At 45.1% G+C, this 23,923-nt stretch overlaps 1 protein-coding gene across 5 annotated transcripts in view; it reads left to right on the top strand.

Annotated features, from left to right (window-relative positions):
- The first annotated feature begins 263 nt into the window (after nucleotides 1-263).
- Nucleotides 264-23,923, top strand: part of GRK3 (G protein-coupled receptor kinase 3) — a 130,848-nt gene continuing 107,188 nt past the window's right edge. For 3 of the 5 annotated variants that reach the window (XM_053206505.1, XM_053206507.1, XM_027050858.2), the window contains exon 1: nucleotides 265-518. In XM_053206505.1, coding sequence (XP_053062480.1) covers nucleotides 406-518 — 113 coding nt within the window. In that variant the 5' untranslated portion in view covers nucleotides 265-405. Of the gene's footprint in view, nucleotides 519-23,923 lie in introns of all 5 variants that reach the window. The other 2 variants (XM_053206506.1, XM_053206508.1) reach the window with 2 other exon arrangements.

Genomic DNA, 23,923 nt, shown 5'->3' with positions numbered 1-23,923 from the left:
GCCACCCCGAAGGGAGGGCGGGACGGTGCCCGCGGGCACTCGGTCAGGAGACGGGGGCTGGGCCGGCAGGGCAGCTACGCCGGCCAACCGAGGGACTACGACCGCCGGGCGCGCGCTCCCCGCCGACCCCCGGCTAGAGGGGCGGGGGCGGCGGCGCGTGCGCGGGGCGGCGCGCGGGGGCGCGCGCGGGGGGCGGGGCGGCGCGCGGCGACCCCAGCGGGCGCGAGGCTGCGGCGCGCCGAGCGGGGCGCGGGGGCGCGCGGGCGGGAGCGCGCGCGGGGGGGGGGCTGCCCCGGGGCGGCCCCCCCACGTCGGGGCGCGGCGGGCGGCGGCGGCGGGAGCGCGTCCCGTCCGGGTCCCGAGGAGTCGCCGCCGCCGCCACCGCCGCCGCCGCCGCTCGCCAACATGGCGGACCTGGAGGCCGTGCTGGCCGATGTCAGCTACCTGATGGCGATGGAGAAGAGCAAGGCGACCCCGGCCGCCCGCGCCAGCAAGAAGATCGTGCTGCCCGAGCCCAGGTACCGGCCGCCCGGGTCCGCGCCGCCCCCCGCGCCGCCCGCCAGCGACCCCCTGCGTCCGGGAGGGTCGGCGCTCGGCCGCTGCTGTTCTCCTTCCCCCACCCTCAGCCTCACCGTTCCCGTCTCTGAAATGGGCATCAGAGGGCTGCTGGGAGGGGGGTTCCCGGGAGAGAGCGCCCCAAAGTGCCCAGCGTGGCGCCCCGCGCGCAGAAGCGCCCGGGCAACGGGCTGCCGGGAGGTGGTTGTGACTTGGCTGGACCAGCTCCAGCCCTGTCGCCCCCTCGTGTCCCATCTCTGTGGTCCTCAGCGCTCCTCTGCCATGGCTCCCACCTGCCCCAAGCCTGCCCTTCCAGCCCCATCCCTCTCCCTTCTGTCCCATCTCTGTCACCCGTCCAGCCCCATCCTCATAGGCCCCTTCTGCCCCGAGCCTGTGGCTCCCCCGTGCTGCATCCTGGTCGTTCCTTCTCTGGTTTCTGCTGCCCCTGTTGCCAACTGCGTCCTCTCCTCAGCTCCCTGTGTGCTCCTTAGCTGGGGAGTGCAGGCTTCTTGCCTTTGTCCCAGGTACTTAAGTGCAGTTTTCAGTGCTTTCTCCCCTTGGGGTCCAGTCTATTCCGCTTCCTATCCTCCTATCTTTTCCTCTTTCGTGCCCCCCGGGCAGTGATGAGTGGCTTGTGACCCACACAGTTTTCTTTTTGGTGCCAAGCCTATCGCCCAAGCAGCTTTCCTCAACTTGCAGATCCACTGGTGGTACTTTATTAAAAGGTTGAAATGGGATTCACTTTACACGCACATGGAAAGGTTGATTCCAGACAGGAATGTTGTTTACATTACCAAAGAAGGGCCCGATTGAATTGGCTAGGGGTTTTAGTGAGGGCCCTACCAAGTTCTAATTTTATCTCGAAAATGGTTTCTTATCAATGGAACCAGTTAAAGACTTTACTGGTTCGTGTTATTAGCACTACCCCAGAAAAGATCGTTCATCAGATTAATAGAGTTTCAAATAGTGTATCAAAAGATTAGGGTTTGATTCCCCCCCCCCCCCCCCACCTTAGCTTCTTTTCTGATTAACACCATCATGAGTTGTATAGTGAATGTGCTAAGTAGCTCTTGGTAGAATTGATGATAAAGAGAGGCATCTTCTTTGTGGTGAATTTGAAACCAGGCAGTTTGGTAAAATACTAAAACTCAACCAAAACTATTCTCCACTGGCCAGCATCAGTGTTTCAAGCATTACACTTACCCAGGCTTGCTTAAATTGTTACTTTGACGTAAGAAAACAATCCTTCTTTTAATGCGAAGCGATCACCAGATAATTTTTCCAAGTCCGTTCATGAGCCTGAGCCCTATGAACAGAGAAAATTATCAGTCCGTTTGAGCTACTTGTTGTGAAAAGACCAACTGTGTAAATGAATACGTGGTAGATATTTTTGGCTCGCTTGCCCTTTTCATTAGCCTATGCACCCCCTTGGTTTTGCAGGGTGTGCTCTTTGCCAAGTAGGGAAAAGCAGGGGGGAGCATAGACCTTTTGGAGGAGTGTGAAATTAACACTCCTCTTCCGGAGTCTAACATACCCGTTGCTCATTGAAAATCAGTGCTGTTTAAATTTTTTTGGCAAACGGGAAGCTAAGTAAAACAAGAACCCCCAAACCAAGCCTGGATTTCATTTTTTAAAAAACTGCATTTTTATAAATATGGTATACAGTGCTTAATTCCTTTTTCTTTTGCCTTTTCTACTTTTCCTGAAGGGCAGGGAATCCTAAATATATAGAGTCTCTAAACATAAAATTGACGAATCTTAGTTCATGGGTAGTTTTGGGGGGGGGGCAAAATATAATATTAAAATTAGGAACTTCTGCTCTTGTGTGTGTGTGTGTGTGTGTGTGTGTGTGTGTGTGTGTGTGTGTGTTGTTTTGAACTTAATGTGACTTCTGCTTTTTTAGTGTCCTTCTGGAGAACATACTTACATGTTTTGGGTATTCACTTCCTTGTATGAATGCCTTTGTTTTCGGTGGTGTTCTTTGGTAACACTTTCTTTTAAGGCAGAACTGGGAGGTGGTGAGCGTATTTCTCATGACATTTCAAGTAAAACATCGTGCAGATTTTTATGTACCACTGGATGGCAGGTAGTGGTAGCTGCCTGCTGGACTTTGGGGTAGGGGTGGGAGGCTGCGGGGTTTCTCCATCTGGTAAGGAAGTTAATTTTCATTTTAAAATGCCTCAGCACAATGGTTCAAAAGACTAGTGTGATTTCACTCTGTCGGTAAAGGACGGTGGTCAAATGTTTTCTGATAAGAGTTTCTATTTCGGCTTCATTGTGGCATGAACTGTGTGATCACCAGTCTTTGGTGTTCTTGAAAAAGGTGTTTAGATTCGTCTTTTTAGTATCTCAGTGACGAGTATAACACTTGCCATGGATCTGTCACCAGTGACCTTTTATTTCCAGCCGATTATTTGAAATCACTGTAGTATTTTCTGCATGCTTCCTCGTTTTAGCTGCTTTGCTTCTTCCGCAGTTTTAACCAGAAAAGCTACGGGACTGTGTAATATCTAGCTAGTTTAAATGAAAGGTTGGGTCTGCGGTCCCCTGCCTATTACAGGAGAGTCTCAGAAGATGGACCTGACCGTCCTGCCCCCTGGGGAGATCTTGCTTCTCTGAGATAGTGAGAGGCAACTGTTTTGTTATGTTGACACATTATTTAATTAACGAACCCATGAGTGTAAATCCCGGAATAGCTGACTGTTCGTTCAGATTACATAGCTGCTTCAGTTTACTGAAACATTTGTTGAGTTAATGTAGCTGATGATGGAATCTGTTGGGAAGACTGAACTGTGACCCACGAGCCCACTGTGCAGGCCCAGACAGAAACTCGAGCATTACACCGTGTTAGAGAAGAAGTACCTTTATTTGATAGGGTCTAATTCATAAGCTAAGACTTACAGAAGGGTCAGCGTCTTAAAGCCCTGGATCATCAAGACAACTTTACTTTAGGCTCATTACTCTTTTTAACCTTTTTCAAACAGAGTGAAGTCCCATTGGCTTGGTTGGGTAACATGAACTTGACCCTTTCCCTGCATCCCATGTCCATTAAGGAGACATTGACAGTATTGGATCGTTAATTGCAAAGCCTGTCCTTTTACTTTATTTTTATTATTATTTATTTATTATTTATTTTTTATTAAAGCTTTTTTTTTTTTAAATGTTTGTTTCTGAGAGAGAGAAACAGAGACAGAGAGCACGAGCAGGGGGAGGGGCAGAGAGACAGGGAGACACAGGATCCAAAGCAGGCTCCAGGCTCTGAGCTGTCAGCACAGAGCCTGATGTGGGGCTTGAACCCACAGACCGCGAGATGATGCCCTGAGCTGAAGTTGGATGCTTAACCAACTGAGGCACCCAGGCGCCTCAATTCACTGATTATTAAAAAATTTTTTTATGTTATGTTTATTTTTTTAGAGAGAGTGCAAGCAGAGGAAGGGCAGAGAAGAGAGTGGGGGACAGAGGATCTGAAGTGGGCTCCACGCTGACATCAGTGAGCCCGATGTGGGGCTTGAACTCATAAACTGTGATACCGTGACTTAAGCCAAAGTCGGACGCTTAACTGACTAGCCACCCAGGCACCCCAGCAAAGCTTGTCCTTTTAAGGTATTCCTACAATATGATAGGAAGTTCTGAAAAATAACATTTGCAAGATTCTTTGTAACTTTCCTAGATCATTTAGAATATCCTTCAGGACATCTGTGACACCCTTTATTACATGACTTCAGTAGGGGGTTGTAGAAGCTGGGTCTTCAAGCCAGGCATGGAGAGACTATGATGAGCCTGACCACAGCCCCATCTTTCAAGGGGCTTTTTTTTTTTTAGTCTAGTGGGAAATACACAGTTGATCCAAGAAAGATGTTTATAAAGTTCAGTTTCTTGAAGATTCTATTTAACCACAGACAAGTAGCAATTTGGATGGCTTTTTTATTCTGCAATCATCGAACGCATTATGTTTGCTGAGCGTTTTACAATAATTGGTTAGTTATTCCCTCCGAAGACCTATCCAGCCAGAGTATACATAGTAATGTGGTAATGCTGCGTCTTCCTGTTTATAACCGGATCAGATGGGATCCATGTTGAGAAGTAGCTCAGTTTTCTTCTTCTGTGGGAATGGAGTTTCTTCAGTGATTTCCCCGACTCCAGTCTGTGAGCCGTTGGGGGTAGACTTGAACTATTCCTCTGTTTTGGTTGTAGGGGATTCTGTGCCCGTGCACACCCCTCCCCAACTCGGAACTGAAGAGTCAATGTTGAAAGAATGAACGGCTTTCAGGGAAAGAGTGCTCTATATCGCCGGTAGGAGTCTTTCTATGTATAGAACGGTGGCGGTGTTCTTGCCTCTTTTCCACTAAGGTGCACATTCAAAATGTAATTTGTTCTGACCTTTCGGTTATTATTCCATTCTTGGGCAGAGGCAATTTGTGCCAGTGACTTGGTGATTCAAAAGCTGTGCGTGGTTGTCAGTTCTTAGAAATAGATGTTCCAGTGCAATCAATTTGGGACCTAGAAACTGCCCCAAATCCGGCATTGTGAAATGTTTTGAACGGAGAGCCCAGTAGATCTCTTTGGGTTCAGACAATCCCGGTTTTTACACGCAATGTGTTCTTAGAGACAGCGTCTCAAAAGTGCTTTTCAGTATGCTGAACTTGGCTTTGCCAAACATGTGTTTGGACAAGACAGGAACTGTTGGCTAAGGCTCGAAGCAGGGACGTGTAGGTCTTTATCTGACAGTGGGCGGCAAAGCACAGTAGGAAATGCAGAGTGGGGGAGAACAGGATGCTTGGGGTCTCCGTAGCCCTGAGGAGGGAAAGAGAAGGTTTATTACTTCCATGAGCTAGCAACGTAACAACTACCATTTATTGAGATTTCCCTTCTCCCGGGCACTTTGCATCACGAGCGCATTTGTTCCCCGTGACAGTGCAGCCTGGTGAGTGACGTAGCCTCATCCGGACAGTTAGGGACCTCTGCCCCAGGTGACAGCCGAAGCGTAGTCCAGAATGGGGTCCTTTCCTCCTTGCTCTGCCATTGTGCCAACACGAATAAGGAACACCCTCACCCCTTCTGCAATTTTTCCTTTGGGGAAAAATCACTTTGCGGGCCATGTCTATCGGCTGCTGGTGCAGCGTTTGAAAAGTCAGGACCGTCCTCAGAGACTGATAGAGAACAGCTCTTCCTCTGGGATGTGGCAAAGCGGTAATTATCACTAAGTGGATAAGCAGTTTTTTCCTTACTTCCCATGAGGAGCTCGAGGGTTAAATGCCCGTTCTGTTCAACGCAAGAGGCGCAACCTTGCAACCTTGCCGCCAAGAAATCGGTGTAATAGACCGCCTCTCCCCTCCTCTCCCCAACCCGGTCCCCAAACAGGATTTCTGTGGGGGTTATTATTCGGAAAAGAGAGCGGCCCCCGTCCCCCACCCCCGCCGAATTGTTCCATTCTGGGGAAAGGGGTAAAGGGACACAACAATATTTTTGGCTTTCTTCGCGATAAAAATCACTTTCTCCCGCAAACAGTTTTGCTTTGCTGGTGAACCATGTGTCCGAGGAATGCTGATATTTTGATGAAGATGTGTATGCGTGGTGGTCTTCTCTGTCCTTGTCCTCCTCTGGACTTTGGCAGTGGGGCAATGGAGACCTTGGAGGGGCGACTTCCACTTGAGTGTTGTGAACTCATTTGCATGTTTAGAAACTTGCACACTAATGAGGCCCTGACCTGCTTCTGCTTCTCCTGGTTCCGGAGTTTTTGTTCTTTATTTTTGTCATCGATCAGCACTCCCACCCCCTGGGCCATACGTGATTGCCCTGCAGGTCTACAATAAACTGGGGAAGGGGCGGGGGGGGGGGGGGGGGAAGTAATACCTTGGCTCCCCATACCCTGTAAATGTTTCTTCTAATTTTGGAAGTCTTCTCCTGGGTCATCTATGCTTCAGCCTCAGCACGGAGCATCTGCAGGCCGTAGAACTTTCTATGTGGGGCATGACAGAGAGGACAGACTCTGTCATTGGTGTTTTGTGACAGTCAGCCTCCACATAGACCTGTACTCTTGCTGGCTGCCGTTTCCTTCTTCCAGGGTCTCAGGAGTCTAGGAAAAGGTGATGATATGAAAGTACCTAGGCCCAATTTTCATCCCTAGTGAACTTGTAGGTCAGCTGTTTCATTTCTGGGCTCGTTTTCCTGTGCCCTCCTTATCACCTGCCACACTATGATACAGTTCTAGATCAGGAACCAGGAAATATGGACCAGATTCCATTGGCAACTTACCACAGGCCCTTGATAAGTCACTTAAATTCACTGTATTTAGTTTTTCCTAGCTGTATAATATGATATCTATTCATTTGTGATCATAAAATGTCCCCTCCCCCCCCCCCCCCCCCAATCTCTGGGCATATTCTCTGGGCAAATATATGTATATATATATATATATATATATACATATATATATATATTTTTTTTAATGTTTTATTATTTTTGAGAGAAAGAGAGAGAGCATGAGCAGGGGAAGGTCAGAGAGAGAGGGAGACTCAGAACCCAAAGCAGGCTCCAGGCTCTGAGCTGTCGGCACAGAGCCTGACACGGGGCTTGAAATCATGAACCGTGAGATCATGACCTGAGCCCAAGTCGGACGCTTAACCGACTGAGCCACCCAGGTGCCCCAATATATATGTATATTTTTAAAATTAGGTCATTTATTTTGAGAGAGAGAGAGAGAGAGAGAGAGAGAGGTCGAGGGAGGGGCAGAGAGAGGGAGAGAGAGGGAGAGAGATAATCCCAGGCAGGCTTCGCACTGTGCTATCAGCATGGAGACCAACGCGGGGCTCCATCCCAAGAACCATGAAATCGTGACCTGAGCCGAAACCAAGAGTTGGACGCTCAACCGACTGAGCCACCAGCCACCCCATACGATGTATTTGTAAACAAGAGAGGACATTAATTTCACACAGTCACAACTCAGAAAAAGATTGGACGAAATATTAAAAGGTGATTTTTCTTTAATTTATACCATGGTGGTCGTTGTAGGGATTAGATGCAGCACAAAATGTAACACCTTAAGAAAGTACCAAGTAGTAGCCGATAAAAGGCAGCATTGCATGGAGCCCCTGTGCCACGTGCTCTGCAGAAGCAGGTTGGGAGACAGGATTTCTGAAAAGTTGATATGTTGACCCAGGCAGCAAAGAGCAGATGTTGACCTTTAGACACATAAGTAAGTGAATTTCCCAGATTTCTTCTGTTTTCTTCTAGCATTGGTGGCACTATGTGTCTAGAACCTTGCATACATGCTACCTCACTCAGTTCTTTTTAATTTTTTTTAATGTTTATTTATTTTTGAGAGAGACAAAGAGCACAAGCAGGGAGGGCCAGAGAGAGAAGGAGACACAGAATCGGAAGCAGGCTCCAGGCTCCGAGCTGGAGCCACGTCAGCACAGAGCCCGACGTGGGGCTCGAACTCAGGAACCGCGAGATCATGACCTGAGCCGAAGTCAGACGCTTAACTGAGTGAGCCACCCAGGCGCCCTTCACTCGGTTCTTTTTCTTTCTTTTCTTCCTCCCCACCTTTACTCTACCCTCCCTCTTTTTCTTCTTTCCATCCATCCTCCCACCCACCCATCCATCCTTCCATCTGTTCTTTCCTCCCACCCATCCATCCATCTTTCCATGTTTCCTTCCTTCCATCCATCCATCCATCCATCCATTCTTTCTTCTTTTCATCCTCCTTCTTTTCATCCATCCATCCATCCATCCATCCATCCATCAGGCTCTGGACTATGTTGGCTTCAATACATAAGAGTTCATAAGCATTGCTATTCTTAAATACAGATAACTAAACAATTAGGAGAATTAGCTCATCCTTTAGAGGCCTTTGCTTCAGTAAAATGAACCAAAATCACAGCCTAAAAGCAGCTGGCTTCAGTGTATTGAGCATAAGGTGATTCATTTCAGTATTCCTTAGACATTAACAGATTGCATGTTAATAACATAGTATTGTAGTATCTCATGTTTGAAAAGATCTTGGAGGGCATCCAATTTAGTCATGCATTGGATGGGTGACTTCCCTGTCTGACGTCCAGGCAGGGTCATCTCCGAGGAACATCTTTGGAAGCTCTGTGATGTTGGAAAGCTCTCTTGCAATTAATTCTGTGCACTGATGTTTTGCTGTCCTTTCATGGTTGTACAAACAAGTTTAGTCCCTGAAAAAGTGACAGATTTTCTGATATCTGAAGGCAGCTACCCTATCCCACAGTGGCTTTTACAGGAAGCTGTCCCCTGTCCTTTTAGTCACTCCCCAAATCAAGCTGAAGTCTGCACGCTGCTCTCTGTAATCTGTGCCCATCAGTCTGACTATGACCTGGCTGAGTCAGAATATTAAGGTTTAAGAAGACTGAAAAGATAACTGTAGAATTCCTCTGCTTAATTCAGTGGTGGCAAAACCAGTGAAAAATCCTATTCCAAGTGTGTGGTTGAATCTCTCTCAAGTTCCGTTATGGGGAGAAAATTTTTGGTTCCTCTGATGATTTGAGATTCATCACACCAGCTTGATTAGGGGATTAACATTTCCATTAGTCAGAATTTAGAAGCTACGGTGGGTACCAGGTGTCTTTTGACATTGTCTGCCACTTGCTGAGTGCTAACTTCGAGGCCCTGTGTACATTCTTAGAAAATTGTGGGCTAAAATATTTTTAGGAAGAAAACGAGCTTCAATTATGCCAAAAAAAAGCCTTTTTCTGAGGATTTTAGGGCTAATGTTTCATATATTCAAAAACTTACACCTACAGTTCCATTAGGAGTCTTCTGGGGAAGGCAGCAAGCATATCTTCATTTTCAGCAATAGAACTTGACTGGGGAACGAGCTCTTGGTATTTGTGCTTTTGTAATTAAGTCAGTCCATTGTTCTTTATTCTCGATCTAGAAAGATCACTGTGGTTATATTTTCAGGGTACTGTCAATTTTCTATGTCTGCATTGCTTTTGATGAGGGTTTAAGTTAAAAATGAACTAGAAGTTACATGGGAAGGCATTTACACAGCTGTTAAATACCGCAGACTTTCCTTTTGCAACGTGAATGTCTAAAGCTGAGATGACATTTTCAGATGTGTCTTCTTTTCAACATATGAGGCTTTTGCTACTTGGTTAGGGGTGGGGGTGGTAAGGGAGGTGTCTGTATTCCATTTAGAAACAACTAACCCTAACTGGTAGGGTCAAGGGATTTTAATATTCATCTTTAATGGGCCATTCTTTTTTCAACTACGTTTACTATTTCTTTTCTTATCGTATAATGACACGCTAATTAAGCAGTGGCTCTTGGAATCACAGTAAGTATAGAGTAGAGTGTAAAAGTTTGTGCTATCCTCTCTGTTCCATTTAGGACCTGCTTCCTTCTGTTTGGTCTCCACTGGCAGTAGAGGAAGGCTTATTATTTACGCAAAATGTCGCAACTAGAATTGGCCTAGAAGGGGGAGGTGTTTTCTTCACCTTAGCAGTTCTGTGCAGATTCTGTGCTGTCAGAGCAGAGCCCGATGCAGGGCTTGAACTCACAAACCGTGAGATCCTGACCTGAGCTGTGATCAAGGGTCAGCCGCTTCACCGACTGAGCCACCCAGGCGCCCCTGCACATTAGCAGTTTCTAAACCTTGAGCGAGAGGGGATACTTAGGTTCATGACCTACCCCCCTGCCCCCAAAGAAGTGTGACAGTTTTTGTGGTCCGGGGTTTCTTAGGGTTTAATCATTTGATTGGTTTTTTATTCCACAAGGAAAACCAGCCAGTTTTTCTGTGTTTCTGTTGTTCAAATAACGTGCCCTGTTTAGTGGGGAACTGGCGTTCAAATTATTCTAAAAAAAAAGTCGTTATGCTATAAGAAAAGCTTATTTTTTCTGACTGTTTCATACCGGGAAAGCTTAATGAGGTAGATCGTGGAAACTCACACTCCTTCATGTGAGATTAGAGTTTTAGGGTAAGTGTCGTGGCTTATGATTAATCATCTCCTGACCATCCAGGGATCTAGGGTAGGGTCGATGATGGCGGATTGCCACTATATAGTCAACACGAATCTCCTGGGAGCCCAGATGCTGGAAGGCTGTGTGACCAGAGCATTCTCTCCTGTGTGTTGCCCTTGTAGAGGTGAAGTGGCCCTCCGAAGGTAGCAGAGCCATCACAGGCTATAGCCCGATGGGTCGGAAGGGTCTAGCCTCAGGTTCGTCAGTTTTAGGAGCTGGGACCTAGTCATTTCTCCATGGGATGGCTTTACGCTGGATGTGACGTGCATGAATTCCCCAGCAGTGATGGCATCTGGGTGTCCTTCCGTGTTGCCGTGTTTCCTGTTCTCACTGGGGGGCAGACCTCCTCTGGGTTGGAGAACACAGTTACAGCTAGTGCCTGCCAGCCAGCCCAGGAAACTTTGGCATTTCTCTGCCCTTTGTGTGATGTATTGATTTAAAGTTTTTACTCTCAGAGGGCAAGCTTGCTTCTTTATTTTCAGATTCTTGGAAACGGCTCTCCAGTATTTCATCATCTCCATTTTAGAAGGAGGCAGTTCAGGTCCAGAGAGAAACTAATTGCTCAAGATCACATTGATAGCCAAGGGCTTAAAGCTCTGTGCATTTTAATAGACACCTACAGACTATCTTTTGCCATATGAATCACCTAAGCAAAGAAAATTCCTAGATGTGGGTAGAGGAGGGGTGTCAATTTCAGATACTACCAACACAGTTTGAAAATGAATTGTCCTCACCGTAAGGGTTATCAACTACAGGCATCTGATAAGGGGCTTACATATCATTTCACTGGTGATGTTGATTGAATAATAAATATGTGAATAATTCCTTAAAAGATAAGACGTCATGAATGTCATGTTCGGTAATAGGATTAGTTATCATTAATGATGACCGTGTTACAAATTGAGAAAAGCTACACGTCAGTATTTTTGATCTTAATGTTTTCTTACCCCAAGCATCTTTTTGTAATCTCACATATGCCCTTATCTTTAAAAAACAAAACCTGAAATTCTCTCTCTCCATCAGCAGGTACATGGATACCCTTGGCTCGAGCACACTTGTCCGTTTACTCTAGATACATGAAGGATTTTTCGCATTAAACTTGTTAGCAGTACATTCTACATTGTGATGGAAAACTAATGAAACAGGTTGCACATTTAACCTTCACACAGAAAGGCTGTGGGCATCATACTGGGACAGAGTTGTGTTTGTCAGGAACACATTAGTGAGTCCCTTTACAACTTGCCCTCTGCTCCTGCTGAGACATGTTCGGCTTGTCCTTGGTAGTAGTGAAGAGATGCTTCTCAGTGCTCTGAATTGCTGCATGATACATCGTAAAACCGCTGTTTACCTAACCCTGTGTTCGTAATCACAAGCCCGGCGCAGTGGGTATGCTGACCTGTGCCTCTTTGGGGTCGTAGGATAGACCCCTGGAAGTAAGAGAGGGGCATTCTCAGTTTCGTGAGACGATGCCAAATTGTCCTGTATGTTTTAAGGATAAATAGGGCTGCGTTCAGAAGTGTTAATGTTATTGTTCATTTAAAATCATTTCATATAGACTATCTAAGTACAGCTGGGTAATAAGAACTGAGATTTTATTAAAACAATTTTTTTTGACGTTTTTATTTATTATTGAGAGACAGAGAGACACAGAGCGTGAGCAGGGGAGGGGTAGAGAGAGAGGGAGATACAGAATCTGAAGCAGGCTCCAGGCTCCGAGCTGTCAGCACAGAGCCCGATGCGGGTCTCAAACTCACCAACCGTGAGATCATGACCTGAGCCGAAGTTGGAGGCTTAACCAACTGAGCCACCCCGGTGCCTCTAGAAGTGAGATTTTAAATGTAAATGAAGAGAGGAGTGTGAGACAAGAGCTAAGTAAAAACCCTATAAGGTTAAATTCAAATTGGAAAGTCATTTTATTTTTTTGTTCTTTGAAACAGTTTCTTTTAAGTTTATTTATTCTGAAAGAGAGAAGGCATGAGGGGGAAGGACAGAGAGAGAGGGAGAGACAGAGAATCCGTGCTGTCAGTGTGGAGCCCGACTCAGGACTTGATCTCACCAACTGTGGGATCATGACCTGAGCTGAAACCAAGAGTTGGATGTTTAACCAGCCAAGCCACCCAGGTGCCCCAGATAGTCATTTTAAATTCATGGTTTTTTCTTCCCTTCCCTTCCCTTCCCTTCCCTTCCCTTCCCTTCCCTTCCCTTCCCTTCCCCTCCCCTCCCCTCCCCTCCCCTCCCCTCCCCTCCCCTTCCCTTCCCTTCTTTCCTCTTACCACATATGTGTATGTCTTAGCCCCAGTCATGGAAAAGCCCAAGAAACAACTGCTGTCCCATCCTTGTAGGTACCCAGCGCAAACACACCTGCCCTGAGGGGTGGGCAGGGTCTCGGCAAGAAGAACCCGGAACTTCTGGTATCTGTTGTATTAGAAAAAGGAGCCATCCGAGGGGTGGGGTGGGTACGATGTCTAACAAATGCAGAGGCCGGAAGAAGGGGTTGCCACTGGCTATCAAAGGAATATGGCTGCGGTTGATTAAAATATTCTGAATATATTCCAGCCCTTGTGCTGGGCAGAACACTAGCCCCTTCCCCCACCAAATGTCCATGACCTAATCCTCAGAACCTGCGACTATGTGAACATTACTTGGCAAGAAGATTGCAGATGTAATTCAGGCAGCTGATGTTGCAGACTTTAAGATAAAGAGATTATTATCCTGAGTTATCTGGCTGGGCCCAGAACAATAGCGAGGAAGCAAGGCGGGTCAGAGTCAGAGTGAGGTAGCTTGAGAAGGCATATCTGACATTTGCTGGCTTTGATGGTAGAATGGGGTCATGGGCCAAGGAATGTGGTGGCTTCTAGAAGCCTGCAAAGATAAGGAGACGGGTGCTCCCATAGAGCCTCCACTAGGAACAAAACTCTGCTGGCATTTTGATCTTAGCTTAGTGGGACCCATTCCAGACTTCTGACCTACAGATCTATAAGATAATACTTTTCTGTGGTTTGGAGCTACCAAGTTGGAGGTAATTTGTTATATTAGCGGTAGGAAGCTAATATATCCATGATATCCAAAAGGGAGATCCCCAAACAAAACAGATAAAAACAAGACACCTATTGGTCACCACTGGCAGTCAAAATACGGTACCAACTCTGTCCCTGAAAAGAGGCAGTCAAAAAGGTGAAGCATTTAGTGCTTTTCTTGCCTTTCCTGTAAGCTACAGAGGGTGATCACAATTTTTACTTGATGGGACATAATTCTTCCTTAAGAAGATTTACAGAATGGGAATGCAAGCTGGTGCAGCCACTCTGGAAAACAGTATGGAGGCTCCTCAAAAAGTTAAAAACAGAACTACCCTACAACCCAGCAATTGCACTACTAGGCATTTATCCAAGGGATACAGGTGTGCTGTTTCGAAGGGGCACATGCACCCCAATGTTTGTAGCAGTGCTATCAGCAATAGCCAAAGTATGGGAAGAGCCCAACTGTCCACCGATGGATGAATGGATAAAGAAAATGTGGTGTATATATATATACACACACACACACACACACACACAACGGCGTATTACTCGGCAATCAAAAAGAATGAAATCTTGCCATTTGCAACTACGTGGATGGAACTAGAAGGTATTATGCTAAGTGAAATTAGTCAGTCAGAGAAAGACAAATATCGTATGACTTCACTCATATGAGGACTTTAAGAGACAAAACAGATGAACATAAGGGAAGGGAAACAAAAATAATATAAAACCAAGGAGGGGGACAAAACATAAGAGACTCTTAAATACAGAGAACAAACTGAGGGTTGCTGGAGGGGTTGGGGGAGGGGGGATGGGCTAAATGGGTCAGGGGCACTAAGGAATCTACTCCTGAAATCATTGTTGCCCTAGATGCTAACTAATTTGGATGTAAACTTAAAAAAATAAAATTAAAATAATAAAAAAAAACCTCATTGATTGGTTAAAAAAAAGAAAAAAGAAGATTTACAGCAAATGAACGTGGCAAGGATGATGGAATTGGGAGAGTCACCATGTTGCAACTCTTTTTTTTTTTTTTTTTAATTTTTTTTTTCAACGTTTATTTATTTTTGGGACAGAGAGAGACAGAGCATGAACGGGCGAGGGGCAGAGAGAGAGGGAGACACAGAATCGGAAACAGGATCCAGGTTCTGAGCCATCAGCCCAGAGCCCGACACGGGGCTCGAACTCACGGACCGCGAGATCGTGACCTGGCTGAAGCCGGACGCTTAACCGACTGCGCCACCCAGGCGCCCCCCATGTTGCAACTCTTAATGGAAGTGTTGAGGTAGGCAAAGGTCATCAGAGCATGAACCCGCTAAATGCGGTGTCGTGGGGAATTTGAAAAGGAGAAATCCAATGATCACCAGCTCAGTTGTTAAGTAATTTTCACATCACTAAGAAGAAATAACTGTACCTCCTTGGGGGGGGGGGACAGTTTGACATACGAAGACCATCTCGTGAGTATTCCTACCCCCGGAGGTTGGACTTGAATATCATCCGGTCTTCAGAGGGAAACTTTCAGCGTCTAGGAAATACAGAGCTAGAGGAGCAGGCTGAATGACCTTAGAGGAAGCAAACAGATAAATCCGGAATAGGAGCTAGCCTCTATACAGCTTGTCTTGGTGCCCTCAGTAAGTCACTGGTTGCGAATATAAAAAGCAGGTGTCGGGGAGAAGGAGGAGCTCTTGGTTAAAGCAGATTGGAGAGAGACAGTGGTCTAATGAGTGCGCGATCCTGATTATATTAGATCCTGGCTCAAAAGACAACCCTAAGAGAATGATGGACATTTATGGACATCATGGACAGGGGAACTAGGTAGTAGATGTGCAGGAGTTATCATTATTTCTGGGGGGGGCATTCAGGGGAGGGTCAGTATTGTTTCTATAGGCAAGGGGGTGGGAGTAATAATAGATTGTGTTTACGTAAGGAAAATGTCCCTAATTTTTAGATTGGAAACTGAGGGAGTAAGGGTAAAATGACATGCAGTCGGAGATTCCAAGCCTTAAGATGCTTTAAAGCTTGGAGGAGAAGTTGGGGCGAGGATAAAAGTAGCCGACGAAAACCTTGGTAGCTACTCAGGAGGCGTGGGAGGACGGTTACCAGGGCTCACTCTACTATGCTCTTCTGCATGTTTGAACATTTTCATTATGATCTTTCAGAACAACAGAGTAGATGGCTAGGCCTGAGGATCGCAGTTAGAGGCTTGCAGGGCTGATGGAAACTTCGGTTGGCCCGATGTCATGGGTAGGAGCACTGGTGACTTAGGACCTAAACTCCCGTGATGGCATATGCAAGATGTGCTGCGTCTCCAGTAAGTTAGTCTGCGGGAGGGTGGCGTGCTTTTTGGAAACCACGGTAGGGCGGCTCAAAAAGAAACCCCGTGACACCGATCGCAAAGATGTGGGCAGAGGTTTAGTCAACTCACTCGTAGCCAGAGTCCTGACCAATCCCAAGTGGTGTGGACAGATTTACAACCTGTTGACCTGCAGACTTCTCGGGGAACGATGAAGGGGGAGCAGAAGCCATAAAGAAGGATTTCCAAGAGGCAAAGCAGGGTAAGAAATGAAACTTTAGAAAACTATGTCCATTTACCCCTGAACACAAAAGACTTCCCTGAACTTTGTGAATATCATTCAAATCATAGCTCTGATGTTTAAATTTAGCAGGAAAAAAAAATAACCCTTGCTATTTAAGATGATCTACCCTGTAAGCATCTTTCCAAAGCCTAATGAAACTCTACGATCCAGTCTCTGTTACTGAAATGACTTGAAAGCTTTCTGGTTTTTTTTTTTTTAATGTTTATTTATGTCTGAGACAGAGACAGAGCATGAGTGGGGGAGGGGCGGAGAGAGAGAGGGAGACACAGAATCGGATGCAGGCTCCAGGCTCTGAGCCATCAGCTCAGAGCCCGACGTGGGGCTCGAACTCACGGACCGCGAGATCATGACCTGAGCCAAAGTCGGTGGCCCAACCGAGTGAGCCACCCAGGCGCTCCTACAGCTTTCTGTTTTTAGGTCATTTGAATATTAATTTGTCAAAACATTTCGAAATAATTACTTTAAAATTGGTCTTTTCTAATGTGTTGCTCTAAACCTGACCTCACTAACTACCATAATTACCAACAAGACCTGTATGTGAGAAACACAAAACTTTATTTAAAGGCCAAGAAAGCCTGGATAAATGGAGTGCCACAGGATCTTTGCAGATAGGAAGACTCAGTTTGGGAAGATGTCAGTTCTCTTCAAAAGAATCTGAATCCAAGGCAATCCCAGTCAAAACCCAAACGAGAATTTCAAAGGACTTGAAAGGTGATTCACGTTCATCTAGAAGAGAAGAATGGACAAAAATAACCAATGACATTTTGAAAAAAATGAAACAGTGGGGATCTGCTCTGTCTAAAAGAAAACATTGCTATAGCAGTTACAAGTGTGGTTGTGGTGCAGACATAGACACACATCCAGGGCACAACAAGCCTTGTGTGTATGTGTATGTGTGTATATACGTAATGTATACAAACACACATATTTAAAACATTTTTTTTAAGTTTATTCATTTTTCAGAGAGATGGAGAGACAGAATGTGAGCAGGGGAGGAGCAGAGAGAGAGGGAGACACAGAATCCGAAGCAGGCTCCAGACTCTGAGCTGTCAGCTGAGAGCCTGACGCGGGGCTTGAACTCAGGAATCATGAGATCATGATCTGAGCCGACTGAGCCACCCAGGCGCCCCTACGAGCACACGTATTATATGTGAGTTTGGTTTATGAATAAAGGTGACATTTTGAGTCTGGTGGGGAAAGGCTGGTGTGTGATCTGGCAAAGTTACAATCCCTCCACATTGTACGAAAAAAGAAATTCCAGAGTGTTCGATGAGATCATCACAAAACTATTAAAAACAGAAAAATATGAGAGAATGTATTTTCATTGCTCTGGAGTATGATAAAGGGTTCTTGTAAGCAAACTGCCCCGCCCCCCAGCCTGTAAAGGAGATCAGCGGCTATGATCATGCGGACTTCTTGTGGGACAGTGGGTATCTTATACCAAATTGAGAGTCAAGTCAAAGAAAATTTACCTTGGCTGATTTTCTGTGGAGCCTATTTTAGTGTGTGAATCTGTTTGCCCAGACAGTGACCGGTTTACGTTGCCTCAGGGAAGAGTGGGGGACAGTAGGTCACGGTGGCGTTTGGGGGACGAGGAAGTACAGTGACTTACGTCCAATGAGTCAGCATTCTTACCGGTGGTAGAGACAAAATGTCATCTGTCAGTCCATGGAAAGGAAGTGTTTGCTTTAAAAAAGCCACGAAAGGGTGCCTGGGTGGCTCAGTCGGTTTGGCTCAGGTCATGATCTCATGGTTCGTGGGTTCAAGCCCCACATTGGGCTCTGTGCTGACAGCCCAGAGCCTTCTTGGATTCTCTGTCTCATTCTGTCTGTGCCCCTCCCCTGCTCGCACGCTCTCTCTCTCTCTCTCTCAAAAATAAATAAACATTAAAGACAAAAAAAGCCATGAAAGGCTGACATTAATCTCATGGGGGGTAATTTAGATACACTTTACACATAGTTAGAAAAATAAATGAATCTAAAAGTGGGAGCTGTTTGTGGTCTGGCGTGTGTGGTGTGTGTGTCTCTGTGTGTGTGTGTTTTAATTGCTGTTGTCCTTTGTCCATTTGGTTCAATTATTTGGTACAGGCTGAGGTGACATGACTATGAGATCCTTCTCGAGTGGTCCCCTTGCTTTCTCTCATTTCCCCTTTGCCAGCGGCCCCTCAGATTCTATAGTTTAGTCCTGTTGATCTGGCCGTGCAGTCCCTGCTGACTGCCACGTTGGATTGGGGCTTCCTGTTCACTCCTCTGTCACCCCTATGGACAAGGGCTCTTTTAGGGCAGAGACCGGGTCGGAGGCACTGTGCGTTTCTGGCATCACACGCAGTGGCTGGCTGTCTCCTAGAAAGGATGCAGTACCTATTTCGAACGAATGAATGATTGTGTGAACCGATGATTACACTGTCTTTTCCTCCTGAGGAGGACAGGGGTCCACTGGGGACATGATACAGCAGTGCCATGTGACGTGCAGTGGAAACCGAAGTGACTTACCTCTGCCAGAGCTGGGGACAGCATCATAGTGTCAGTGATCCCGACGTGGATCCTGGAAGACAAGGAGGTTTTCATGTAAAAAGAGGCATTCGAAGGAGTGGCATTTAGAGTCACGGAGCAGTGAGAAAATCAAGCGTGGCCGCTCTGGGAGAAACACCATGACACGATGTGGTTGACAAGGTGGGTTGGGGCCCCATTGGAAATGCTCCCGGTAACTATGCTAAGGAGTTAGGACGTTGGGCAAAATGGGAGGCCCTTGGAGTCTTGTAAATGAGATAACTGCATGGAAAATTACCCTTGGAAACGAGGAGGATGCTCTAAGCCCTGCTATAGACTCTCCTGGCCTCTGTCCCTCCCTCCTCTGATGCTTCGCTGTAAAATGAATCTGCTCGTATGTTGTTGCTGATTCAAAAGTATTCTGAAAAATAAAGGTGAATGGGTTCTAGAATGATCATTGTAACTAATTTGAAGGGATGATTTGGGTCATGAGGTTTTAGTGGCTTTTATTAGAAGAACTGATGACCCCATAAATGTGTTCATCTCGCCAATTCTCTCTGTCCAGGGACGACTTTCGTTAAGATGATGGATTTTTACTGACCAGTGGAATTCGGGTTATGTTAGTGTCACTTTAATATCAGGTAATCTGTTGCAAAGAAAAAGGCATGAAGAGAGCTGATCTGGATTGTCAAAATATTGTAGAAAAAAACACAAAGGAGCTTAAATTCACATCTAGCGTAATTGGGTTGTGATTGTCTAAATGTAGACTGTCTCCTGCTGAAATGTTTAATGGTATGCAAATTATATGCAAGCCTTTCCTGCCAAAGATCTGGTGAACCGAGGAACCTTGACAAGAGTTGACATTAAACTGTCCCAGCTACTTTTACAGACCTCTTCAGAGTCTATCTGGCAGGATTCGGTGGTTTTAAATCCAGTGGTGGAGTTTCTATTGTGACTTTGGATAATGTAGCTCTATTTTGGGTGTTTAATGAGCAGTTAGTGGAAAATATTTAGTAACTACATATAAAAGAAAGCAATTTCCTTTTGGGGGAATTGAATCTTTGTATGACTGCTTAGTCATCTCATCTTAAAAAAAACTCTGCCTTCTGGGTTTCTTGGTGGTCAGTAATGGTAACCACTCATTTATGTGGTGCTTCTAACAAAGCAGTCTCTTCCCATAATTTTGCTTTATCTTCACAACTACCTTTTGCATCCTCATCTTTTGGGGGTGGTATGTTACAGAGATAATTGTTTAAACTCATTTTGTTTTGGACACTAGAATAAACAGAATTAAACCTCAAGAGAATATAGAGGCCTTTTTTAAAGTTTATTTATTTTTAGAGAGAGAGAGAGCTTGTGCACATGCGCGTGCAGACCTCCCCCTTCCCTCCTCCCCCCTCCCACATACACACACACACACACACACACACACACACACACACACAGGGGAGGGACAGAGAGAAGGTGAGGCAGAATCCCAAGCAGGCTCGGAGCCATCAGCACAGAACCTAATGTGGGACTCAAACTCAGAAACTGTGAGATCATGACCTGAGCCAAGGTCAAGAGTTGGGACACTTAACTGACTAAGCCACCCAGGCCCCCCTATAGAGGCTTTTAAAATGGGAGTTGGCTCGCTGTGTCATAAATATCGTAGTTTTCTGCTAGTGAGGTGTTCAAGTACAACTTAAGCCTACCTAGTCCTTGGCCGGTAGAGAGCAGATCTTTCAACCACTTTAGTAGTAGAAGAAAATGTTAAATTACAATACAATATTTATTATACTTACCTTGTATTTATATGGCAGGACCCCAACAGGCAGGGTTGCTGTGTCTCCAGCTAGTTGATGTTATATTAAAAGAAATCCATTAGGCCTCCCATCAATATATATGGTATTATATATAGTATATTATGCCTTATCTTGATGAGGAGGTATGTAAAGAAATGGTTCAGGAGTCTGGAGGGTTTGATTTTTTTTTTTAATTTTTTTTTTCACGTTTATTTATTTTGGGGACAGAGAGAGACAGAGCATGAACGGGGGAGGGGCAGAGAGAGAGGGAGACACAGAATCGGAAACAGGCTCCAGGCTCTGAGCCATCAGCCCAGAGCCTGACGCGGGGCTCGAACTCATGGACCGCGAGATCGTGACCTGGCTGAAGTCGGACGCTTAACTGACTGTGCCACCCAGGCGCCCCTGGAGGGTTTGATTTTTAAAAAAACTTTCTTTGATGAAAATTTTAACCATGTACAGAGAGAATAGTATAATGAAATTGATGTAGCCATCACTCGGCTTTTTATGTGTTATCAACACACAGCCAATCGTGTTTCATCCGTACTTCCTAATTCCCTTTAGATTATTTCGAAGCAGAGCTAGACATAATCTGTCATTGCATCTGTAAAATATCTGTATCAATCCCTAAAAGATAAGAACCCTTTTAAAATATAAAAGCATAAACATGGTGTAACACATTGCTGCTGCTAAATTGTAATACTTCTAAGGAAGTATTTGGCAGATATTTGATCTGTATTCATTTTCCCAGTTTTTTATTTTAAAATGTTTAAGCGTATTTATTTATTTTTAACGTTTACTTTTGAGAGACAGAGCATGAGTGGGGGAGGGTCAGAGAGAGAAGAAACAGAATCCGAAGCAGGCTCCAGGCTGCGAGCTGTTAGCACAGAGCCCGACGCGGGGCTCGAATTCACGAGCTGCAAGTTCGTGACCTGAGCCGAAGTCGGATGTTCAACCGACTGAGCCACCCAGGTGCCCCCAGTTGATTTATTTATTTTGAGAGAGAGAGAGTAAGAGAGAGAGAGAGAGAGCATGTGCACACGAGCAGGGAGGGGAGCAGAGAGAGGGGGAGAGAATCCCCAACAAGTTCCATGCTGTCAGTGCAGAACCTGATGCAGGGCCTGATCCCTGCACTGTGAGATCATGACCTGAGCTGAAATCAAGAGCTGGACAGAAGCCACCCAGGCACCCCTCTTCAATTTTTTATAAGATTGGGTTTTTTTTGTTGTTGTTTGTTTTTTAGGTGCCCTGCCACCGTTTTCCCCTCTTGAAGTTGATTTTGCTAAACAAATAGGGTCAGGGGTGGTAGAGAATTTCTAACACTCATGATTTTGCTGATCATATCCCGGTGATATAATTCAAAGAAAAACAGCAACAACAAAAACCAACCCAGCTTTTTTGAGGTATAATTAACATGAAACACATTGCACACATTTCGAGGGTCCAATTTGGCAAGTTTTATCTACACCTGTGAAGCCATTACCAAAATTAAGATAACACACATATACATTTTGTCACCTTCCAACAATTGTCAATTCTCTGACACCAACTGAGTGTCCTACAGTTCAACTCAATCCTGATGGTAACTACCCAGAGTTGGCACAGCCTCCAAGTTAAGGGCTCAGCCCCACAAGACTGCCCCACTTCAGATGCCAGCTGCAAATGGGGTCCTGTAGTCTCTTTGCATTACTGCCTGGCTGACTACAAGTTTTGAGGTTCCCATGATTCTCCCCTTATGTTTGAGATTTCACTCGAACAACTCACAGAACTCAAGAAGGTGCTATACTTACGGTTCATTTTATTGTAAAGGTACAACTCAGGGACTTCAAAGGGACTGTTACATAGGGCTGGGTCTTGTGGGAAGGGGTGGGGCACAGAGCATCCCTGCCCTGTCGGGAAGCACCAGTGTCCCAGCATATCCATGGGGTCACCAGCCTGGGAGCTCTTCAGACCTCATCTTTCTAGAGTTTTTATCAAAGTTTCATTGTGTAGGTGTGATTAAATCATTGGTCATTGGTAATTGAACTCAGTCTCCACTCTCCCAGATGTCAAGTGATGGGGCCAATAGTTCTACCGCTCTAATCACATGGTGGGTTTCTCTGGCAGCTAGCTCTGCCCTGAAGCTGTCTATGGGCCGCTAAGAGTCACCTCATTAGCATAAACTCATGTAGGGTTGAAAAGGGATTATTATGAATTAGATGCTTCTACCATAAGAAAATCCCAAGGGTTTTAGGAGTTCTGTGCCAAGTACTGGGACAAAAACCAAATATATATGTGTGTGTATATATTATTTTGCTCTGTGCTCCATCACGCAAAAGTTTGCTTCTGCCTCTTTGTAATCAGACACTGTGTTTTCTCTGTCTCTGTCTGTATGTTTGTCTCTCTTTTTTAATCTGGTTTCTCTTACTCACAATCATTATTTTGAGTTCCATTAAACAGGTTAAATGAAGTAGAAAAATTCCTTCAAAGACACAAGTTACCAAAGCTAATACAAGAAGAAACAGAAAATATAAATAGCCCTATATCTATGAAAGAAATGGAGTGTGTAATTTCAAAACCTTCCCACAAAGAAAATTCTAGGCTCACGTGGCTTCACTGATGAGTTCTACCAAACATTTAAGGAATAATTAACATTGTTGGGCACCAACTCATCCAGAGAATAGAGGAGAAAGGAATTATTCCCATCTCCTCTTATGAATCATAGTATCTGGATATCAAAACCAGAGAAAGCTATTGCAAAAAAAAAAAAAGACCAGACTTCTATACTGAAAGCTATAAAATAGTGATGTGAGAAATTAAAGACCTAGATTAGTGAAGAAACATATCATACTTACGGATTCTACACTTATTATTACTAAGAGGTCAATACCCACAAACTGATCTGTAGATTCAGCACAATCCCAATCCAAGCCCCATCAGGCTTTTTCTGGGCAGAAACTTCTGGGGAAAAACTTACATGGAAATGTAACAAACCTAGGATAGCCAAAAAACGAACAAACGAACCAACCAAAACCTCCACAAAGGCAGTAGAACCAAATTGAGATACCTGATTTCAAGACATACTCTAAACCTCTAAAGTCAAGAAAATATAGTATTGATGTAAGAGTAGACATACAAATCAGTGATACAGGATAGCCTAATGAAAGACCTCCCCAAATTTAGTGTTGTATCAAAAAAAGGTGCCAGGATAATTCAATGGAGTAAGGATACTTTTTTTTTTTTTTTTACCCCAGCAAATGATATCGGAATAGCAAGGTATTAGGGAGAAAAAAAGAACCTTGAGGTTTTACTTTCTATCATACACAAAAATTAACCTGAAATGGATCTTAGACGTACACATTGAAGCTAGAACTTTAAAATGTCTGAAGGGAAATACCAGGTTAAAAATCTTTATTACCTTCAGATGCATAAGATTTCTTAGCGTGGTCCATCAAAGAAATAATAAATCGGAACTCGTAGACTAGACACTCGTGCTCTTAGAAGGACTTCATGAAGAA

The sequence above is a fragment of the Acinonyx jubatus genome, chromosome D3, assembly GCF_027475565.1.
Source record: "Acinonyx jubatus isolate Ajub_Pintada_27869175 chromosome D3, VMU_Ajub_asm_v1.0, whole genome shotgun sequence".
In the NCBI taxonomy this organism is placed as follows: Eukaryota; Metazoa; Chordata; class Mammalia; order Carnivora; family Felidae; genus Acinonyx; species Acinonyx jubatus.
The sequence above is the reverse complement of the archived record's forward strand: the minus strand, read 5'-3'. Positions and strand labels throughout refer to the sequence as shown.